General features: G+C 36.3%; 1 protein-coding gene across 2 annotated transcripts; it reads right to left on the reverse strand.

The window, feature by feature from the left end:
* Positions 1–1773: 1773 nt before the first annotated feature.
* cnot6b (CCR4-NOT transcription complex, subunit 6b) lies at positions 1774–7833 on the reverse strand. Of its 2 annotated transcripts, none has more exons than XM_079630641.1 (12): positions 7666–7833; positions 6456–6577; positions 6137–6323; positions 5620–5705; positions 5445–5549; positions 4781–4849; positions 4536–4693; positions 4054–4208; positions 3771–3925; positions 2936–3169; positions 2510–2712; positions 1774–2132 (listed from the first exon to the last, which is right to left on the reverse strand). In XM_079630641.1, exons 2-12 carry the CDS (start codon positions 6565–6567, stop codon positions 1920–1922), a joined length of 1677 nt encoding a protein of 558 aa, XP_079486767.1. In that variant the 5' UTR covers positions 6568–6577; positions 7666–7833; the 3' UTR covers positions 1774–1919. The 2 variants fall into 2 exon arrangements, with proteins under 2 accessions (XP_079486767.1, XP_079486768.1); XM_079630642.1 differs by having other exon boundaries at positions 2936–3166; positions 7666–7805.
* Positions 7834–8649: the final 816 nt, after the last annotated feature.

Consider the following 8649-nt stretch of genomic DNA (forward strand, 5'->3'; position numbering starts at 1 on the left):
GAAGATGCACTGATAGAATAATGCAATCCGAAAATAAACTACATAAAATTTCCACCACAACAACAGGAAAAGGTTTTTTTTTTTTCAAGACAGGTGGTTGCAGGTGGAGTTACTCTCTGAAGAGTGTGCAAAACAGAAACAGTTTCACTATATATAAAGGAATGGCAGAAGTGTTACTGACTTGACTTCACATAGACAGATGGCATGTTAATGAGCTGCGCGACTCCCCTCCCTTTACATATACAGCAACAAGACACACTGAAAAAATAGTTCAAGATGAATGATTGGATGGACAAGAAAAGCATATACTCTGAAAGTTACAAAAGAAAATATATAACTATAGTAAAAAAAAAAAGTGCAAAATGAGCGATGAGTGCAAAAGTATGGCAGTGAGAACCAGGAACAACCTCTTTGTCTTTTATACAAGCTGGTAAGTTTTTTGATTATTTTTTATAAAAATGTAGCTTACAACACAATCTAATTTTTCTGAATTTGGATCATAATTTATTCTTAGTACAAAAGAACATTTAATAAAATAAAAAATAAAATAAAAATCTTGAATGTGGCTCATATACAATCAAGTCAAGCCTACGTTTTTCTGTTAATATATTCAATTACATTTTGTACAAAGACCTGGGAAAACCCCTCTGATTCAATGTAGGGGGTGGTAACGGCTAGCTCGGAACATTACTAGCCTCAAGAACAGTGCTACAGATCTTTCCAAGACGTGTGTAATGAGAGGATAAAAAGGTATGGGAAATCCTTTTCAACCTAATATAGTGACAAATCGCTGGTTAAAAGACTCCCTGTATAAAAACTCCCTTTCTAATAAAAACCTCCCATTTATAACCACAGTGATATCAAGCGCAGTTTATATTATTCACATAGCCTGTCGTACAAAGAAACAAAGAGCCTGCCCCCATAGAACTGGTAAAAACAATAGTGCGCAAAAAGCAGTGCCGCTGAATCGGGACATCTAAAATAATTTGGTTTACATATTAAGCTCAAACCATTCCAACTCCCATCTGAGGGAGAGAGAAAGACAAATAAGTCATTATATAAGCATGTAAAAACATTAAGTAACAGTGCACTCGCTTAGAACGTATAGAACGTTCTGAATATTGCACCATTGATGGAAGATTAAAACATCAGGAGATGAAGCACCGATGTAGAGCGAGTTTCAGCACCGCGCAAGTGGAAAAGCTTTCCCGGTTGGGGACAAATTTTACTTTCTGAGTTTGGTCTGCACAAAACATTGGTCACTCATCCAAAGGCGAATTATGCAAGTGTGTCTGAAATTAAATTCAACTGCTAGCAATGTTTCTGTTCAGTGGAATATCAACTTAAAATATTTTTTTTTTTATGTTTAAATTGAGGCTGAATTCATGAAAAATTTGATTAATGCTTATTTGCAGAATTACAATAACGGCTGGTTATAATATTAATATCTGACCATAAAAGGAACTAAAACAATCTGCAATCCCTTTGAGTGTGTGACCAAGTCTTAGCCTCATCTTACAGTTGATACATTGCATGCACACAAGCTGTCCAAGCTTTTTTCCAATGTCCAAGTAATAGAAAAAAAAAAGTATGATAATATCAGCCTTTGGGAGGGATTGATTCAAAAAAAATTAAAAATATCTATAGCGTAACAAATAGAAAGAAAGAAAAAGACTCCCTGACAAATTAGAACATGTTGGACCCTAAAAATGAATAAAGGTACAAGAGAAAAAAAATTTATATGTATATATATACACATACATACACATATATATATATATATATATATATATATATATATATATATATATATATATATATATATATATTAAAAAAGAAACAGCTTAGAGGTTTTATCGTTTTCAAAAAACTTATAAGAGTTGGGACTCTGCAGCACCACCAGTGGGTGGGAGGGCTCACTACCTGTGTCCAGGTAAGTGGATCCCATTAAGAGGGGGAGGATAAGGCAGGACCAACTCCAGTTGTGCAAACAGGGAGAAGTGATCTGAGGGGATGTGAGGGTGCGGGCAACCACTGATATTGTTATCCAAGAGCCAGTTTGTGTCCAAAGGCCCGAGGACACCCAGCAAGCTCAGTTGTGGCCTGGAGTAGAAGATGTAGTCAATGACACCCTAAATTGGGTTTAAAAAAGGGGAGTTGTGAGCAAACACCGTTGAAGCACACAACAAGAGCTGTTTTCTTTTTAGTCTGCTGTTCATCTGTCATGTTACCGCACAAGGGCAAGAAATGGCACGACATGACACTGCATGCATGTCAAGTTAACAAAATGAAACGCTAGTCAATATCAATACATCCATCCCTGTTTGGAGAGTGAGATTTTGGACCTAGAGTTTCAGATACAGAAATGGGTGCGCTAATGACAGTTTAAAAAGGAAAAGATGTATCAACACATTTTATAGTAAAAGTCACCTTAGTATTGATACTTTTGACATAACTAGTTGTAAACTCGGGGAAATGGCGGCCACTTTATTTAGCTCACTGTACTTACCTTGAAGTCAAAAGTGTAATTGGTGTAAGGCATGAGCCCATTCTCGTAGGCACTCTTCAACTTGAAACCATGCGTGATCCTTTCGCTAGATGTGCTGATCTTGCCGTTGCAGTTGAAGTTGGTCAGACTGTCGCTGTAGCGCAGCTCCTTGAAGTCTTTGTGTGTGCAGTCCACCCCACCTGTGCTCAGGTACTCCACAACACCTACAATCAGAACCGAAACTCATTAAACATGTCTACAGACGTAACTATTAAACAGATGGTTTGAGGACAACATGAAATCAAAATCAATCTGATTTACTTAGTAGTTTTTTGGGGGTTTTTTTAGCATTTGTACATAACTTTGTCAAACTCACATCAGTCGATCCTTTATTATAGGACTCGAAAACACACTTTTAACACAAATGAGAACATGAGACTGGCTTACCCGAGTCAGGAAGTGAGTTGAGGTCAGCACACAGCACTAAAGGGATGGTGTTGGTTTCTCCAGACACTGAGGAGAGCTTCAGACTGCGGGAGGCCTTGTCTATGATATTCTTCACCTCTGACAGGAACATCATGGTCTGCACCAGCTTCACGTCAGAGTATTCTGGGTCCCAGTGCATGTGAGCATTAGCCACTAGTAGGAGCTGTTTATCCATGGCATGGATAGACTTACCTGCTGTAGGAAGGGGGGAGGAAAGGCTATTTGTGAAATGTGGAAATAGGACATAATATTTTGCATAAAGAAATTAACATTGCATTATTTTGTATTGTAGAATTATATTTGTAATAAGCAAGCACCTTTTATGTTCACCAAGGCTGCATTTATCAAAAAAAAACCAGTAAGAACAGTAATATTGTGAAATATTACAATTTAAGATAGTAATAAAAAAGAAAATAGACTAGTTATGTCATTTAATCCTATAATGGCCAAGCTGAATTTTCAGTCATCAATGATTTGAAACATTTAGAAACCATTATTATTATCAATGTTGAAAACTGTTTTTGTGTTTTTTTTTCCTGAAAAGAAAGTTCAGGAAAAACATTTATTTATTTTTTTAAAATTTTGCAACAATGTAAAAATCTTTAATGTCACTTTTAATCAACTTAGTGTAACAGTATTAATTTCTTTAAAAAAAAATTTTTTTTTACGGTCTTATAGTAGCTACCATTTAAAGGCAATATTATTATTTTTTAATTCCATTTATGTGGGAAAGAGGTTGCTCAACAGTCATAAATAGTTACAATGGGGGAAAAAGTTTTATCGTGCAGATACTCACATGACACCTCTATTAACTCATTCTTTAGCTCCAGCAATGCGGCCACCCCAATGTTGTCCTTGGTCATGACCCGATTCAGCATAGCCTCCGAGCCCTCTGAATTGGCCATAGCCAGCTGGTTAAACTCTACTGTGTGTTTCTGCACCATGCTGAACCTAAAAGCAAAAAAAATATAATAATAATAATAATCTGGTTCCATGTTTTCATTCAAAACAACATTGAAACAAATCTGTCAGACAGTCTTACACCACACTTCTCAACACTTGAGTGTTACTTTACTCACTTTTCAGTCTTGTAGAATATTGCACATCCATCTACATGTTTCCTGTCCGATTCAGACATGGTTCTGGCCCGGGATTTTGGGCTGAAGAATCCATCATATCCCTGTTTACTCAGCTCCACAAGGAAGTAGTTATAATACTGTTCCGTCTCCACTTCCTGTGCATGAAACAGCAGACTAAGTGACTCTGACAAACAGTGCTGTAGGGGTAAACCCATTGACTATTCAGAGCTACCTGTTGTGCATCACTAAGCTAAAAAAAAGTGACCTTTAAAGAAACAAAACACAAGAGAACACTTCATCTATTAGGACACCAGAAAGTTCTCGGTGGATTATTGTGTGACTGTGAAGCAAATGCAAGTATTGAAGAAAAAAAAAATTTGATACATTTTAAATACTGCATTTTTGTCTGTACTGAGATATTGCTGTCGTTACGTATCTGTTACGTATTTTGAGTACCCCTGGGCTTGCATAAGTTCTTATACCTGTAAGCTGATAATATCTGCATTGCAGCTGAGGATCTCCTGCATAATGGACTTTTTCCTGTAGCTCCAATTAAGGGCCCAAGACGGGCAGTAGCCATAAAGCTGGCGTGTGGCGTACTTATCACACAGCACGTTGTAGCACATTACAGTTAACAGGGCTGGTGAAGAAAAGAGGAGAGCAAAATATCAGGCAAAGTGTCCTCAGGTTTCAAATTATGTTTCTACAGTTTTCAAGACCAATCTACCTGTTGGTCTCGTCCTTTCAGGCTCCTGCAGCACAATCCAGGATCTGGATGGAGGTTGCTCTGTTGGCACTGTGAAGGCAAAGTATATGCATTTCAGGACAATAATTTGAATTTAATTTGTAACGGTTTTAATCTGTAAAAAAAAAAACAGACAATTTAGAAATCAATTAGGCCTATTATATACGCAATCTTTACTGTGGTAAAGTAGAAAAAATGCTGTAGGACAGATAGTCTAACTTTTTACTTGCATGTTGAAAAAATTTTTTGCACGTTTTTGCTTGTTATTAGACTTGGTAAGGCGCATCAAGTTAATTTGTTCACACACACGGGTATTTTAGTTTCGCTTTCTCTGACAGCACAAATCAAACAGCCTAAATGTCTTGCCCTTGTGGAAGATAAAATTCACTCTACAGACATTTTACAAGTATATTAGAAAAGAGATGGTCTATCTGCTCGTATCACACATCCCTCTCAAATCGCAGAGTGGTAGACTTTATGTTGTTTCATTAACAGAAGTGCTCAAATAAACACGCATGTCTGTTACGAAATAGATGTTTGAGCCTTGTTTATTTTTTTATTTCTCTACGAAGCTTCGAATCTCAAAAAAATGGTATTCGGACCATCCCTACAGATCTTAAACAGTTAACTTGTCCGAGACACCTACTGCGCCTAATAGCACCAGCTAGATTGTCCAAAAGGTAGTTCAGCAGTCGCCGTGTGCCATCTGGCTCCTGGTAGAGGCTCATAATCTCTTGAGTGAGTGGATTGCCTGCAGAGACACATACAAAAAGTCAGTAGGAATCTCAAGATGTTGCAATCCCGAGAACAATGACACTCACCTTTCAACCCCAGTGTTTGTAACTGAAACAGTTTCCCCAATTCAAAAGGCAGAACCCGCAACTGGTTGTTATTTAAAAGCAGATCCCTGTGGAAAACACAAAAAGAAACCAATAAACTAATCAGCTGTGCCCTTAATGCTAGATCAAAAACACAATAATAACAACATCTGAATAAAACCTATTGACCAATGTATTACCATGATTTTCATGTATTGTCAACCAATTTTTTTATTATTGATAACACTTTACAATAAGGTCAATTTGGTTAACATTAATGAAATAACTAACTAAAAATATTTGTATATTTATATTGTTAATAACCGATACTCAAATTTGGAAATCACAATTTAAACTTTCCTGTCATTCCCATGAATGTGGAAACCGTGTGAGGAGTGATCTAGTTTCACCAAGTGCGGTCATAAGAACTTTTTCCTTTTTTTCCTCTGTATTGCAAACACATTAAATGGAACAAATGATCCAGGAGAGAATAACACAGCTTTTGCTCCAAGTAGTTCACCTGAGAGACACCATGTTGCCAAGCTCTGCTGGCAGGCTCCTGATTTTATTGGACGACATGTCCAAGAACACAAGGTTGTGCAGCTTGGCAATTTCAGGTGGGACGCGTGACAGGGAGTTGTCACCGAGGTGCAAAGCGGTGAGGTGTGTGAGTGACCAAAGGCCCGAGCTGAGACTCCGAACATTACCTGAGACAGAAACAGATATAAATATTAATAAAAAGATCTCTCTTTAATTGGTTTCACTTCGATTGTAGAAGTGATCTGAAGTTAGTTAATCTAAATAGATATCAATCAGAGGATTTAATTCAAGACACATACCAGTTATTTCAAGCCCATCCCAAATGGATTTTTTCCCACTGTTTGCCTCGTCACTGGACATGATAGTGTACATCCGCCTGGAATCAAGCGGGTCATAATTCTCCTTGGGCATCCCTAGAGCACTGTGTGGGACAAATAGCCTACATAATCAGATTTATGTAACAAGAAAAAAAAAATCTAAAAACCTTATTTTATGCACGCACACACACATACATATATATATATATATATATATATATATATATATATATATATATATATATATATATACATATACACAGTTTGTCTGTAAATATAATTTAACTTTTAAAGCTATATGAAATAAGATTAGATAACGACTTAGGTTCAATAATTCAGATAAGACCAAACATTTAGTTTGTCTCAAAAACTTTACGAGCTGCTGCAGATCTAGACTGCATCATATGACAGCAGCTCAAGAAGTTCGACAGCTCACAATGTTAAGCAAAGTCCTTTGTTTTCCACACATTTTCGTCTTAACTTTGATTATGTAATGATTAAAAAAAGTAATAAATAAACAGGCAGCTAAATGATATCGCTAACGTTAACTGTCAAAACAAACGCAACTTGTAAACAACTAACTTAGCTAGCTCCTCAGAAGAACAAAACACACATGTTAAACACGCTACAGCACTAATTAGATTAGCAATGTCTAAAAATATTTAATAGTCATGATTAGACAATTTCGTGTATGTCAAATATGACTAAATGAAGACATGCAACAAAGAACGCAAGCTAACAAACAACTAACGTTAGCTCTATATGCTATGCCCCAATTAAACTCATTAATATTTTAAAACGCAGCCTCCACAGAGTGACATAACATGACACATCATGTTAATCACACACCTTTAAAATAATAAGCATCCAATGCCTCTGTTAAAAAACAAACAAACATATTTTACCACAGCTAACCTGGTTTGCTATCAGCATTAGCCACAGACTAACGTTACTTAAGGTTCAACACTCTAAAATAGACATATTTCTCTCACATGTGTTAAATAAACTGATATTTAGGAAATACTGTGCACATTTGTTTTTTTTAAATAATGACTTGTATCAAATGATATCCCCTTTATATGAACAAAGAGTAGCTAACGTTAACTAGTGTAGCTATATATAGCTACCTTGGAAACAAGCCCAAACCAGGAATCGGAGCAGCAAATCTTTGCCAATTATTTTTCAGAATTACCTCCAATAGCATACCAACTCCTGAAGTCAGTTGTTTGTCTCACTGAGGCTTTAATTAATTCGTTCGTGTCGGCTGTGCAGCTACGGGAAGCAGCGCAGCATCATGGCGGAGGATTTTGTGCAGCTGTTGTGCTGCTCTCCAAAACAAGGGTCCATGTGCCCATATCATGCTGTTCATGTCTCAAGTCTCAACCCCTAATGAGCTGCCTACCTAGAACGCTCCTGTGGGTCTCAAACATGCTGTCTAGGACTAGGTATGCAGGTCAATACCATTTGAGACACTCATTCTACCATTTAATTTGTAATGTCGTTTTGGAAACATGTTTTAAAACCAAACTGAACTTAGCATGACGGATTTTCCCATTTTATAAAACATTTTCATGATGGAGATCATTTGTAGGGAATGTGCAGAAAATTACTGTGCCACAACTTTGAGCAATTATTGTGACATTAAAAGAATAACTTACTTACAAAAAACATTTACTGACTGTTAACACGAGAGAGAATAAATAAATTATGATCTGGGTAGCCAGAATATGGGAAAACTATTCCTTTCCGCACACAAAACCATATAAAGTTATTATTCTATGCCTGCTATTGAAAAGTATAATTATAATATATTATTTACTCTTGTTTGGTATGCGTAGGGAAACAAATTGTATTAAAATAAATTTATTTTAAGAAAGAAAAAAAAAGCAGTTATTTTAAAAAGGTTTAATGACTTCAATAGGATTTTCTATTCTGTTGATTTAGTAAATCCTGCATTTCCATTAGGACACAGTACTAGCTTCAAGCACAAGGCATAATTCTAATTTCTACTCATAGCATTTTATCCATTTTGCCTAAAATTGTCAACAGAATGCTTAGAATCTTTTGAAACATGACCTTATATATCCCGATAATTACCGGTAGTGCTTGTGGCTATATTTATTATTATTATTTGCTCTTGGCTGGTACTGTATGTGTAATGAACAAACACTCAAAT

This window comes from Phoxinus phoxinus (genome assembly GCF_949152265.1).
Source record: "Phoxinus phoxinus genome assembly, chromosome: 12".
NCBI lineage: Eukaryota > Metazoa > Chordata > Actinopteri > Cypriniformes > Leuciscidae > Phoxinus > Phoxinus phoxinus.

Bases quoted from the DNA above. Each gene is read 5' to 3' on its own strand.
- cnot6b (XM_079630641.1), bottom strand. From the start codon at position 6,567: ATGCCCAAGGAGAATTATGACCCGCTTGATTCCAGGCGGATGTACACT. The intron at 5,550-5,619 runs GTGAGTGTCATT...GTGTCTCTGCAG, and splicing joins ACAAACACTGGGGTTGAAAG to GCAATCCACTCACTCAAGAG. The intron at 4,209-4,535 runs GTATAAGAACTT...TTTCATGCACAG, and splicing joins CAGATATTATCAGCTTACAG to GAAGTGGAGACGGAACAGTA.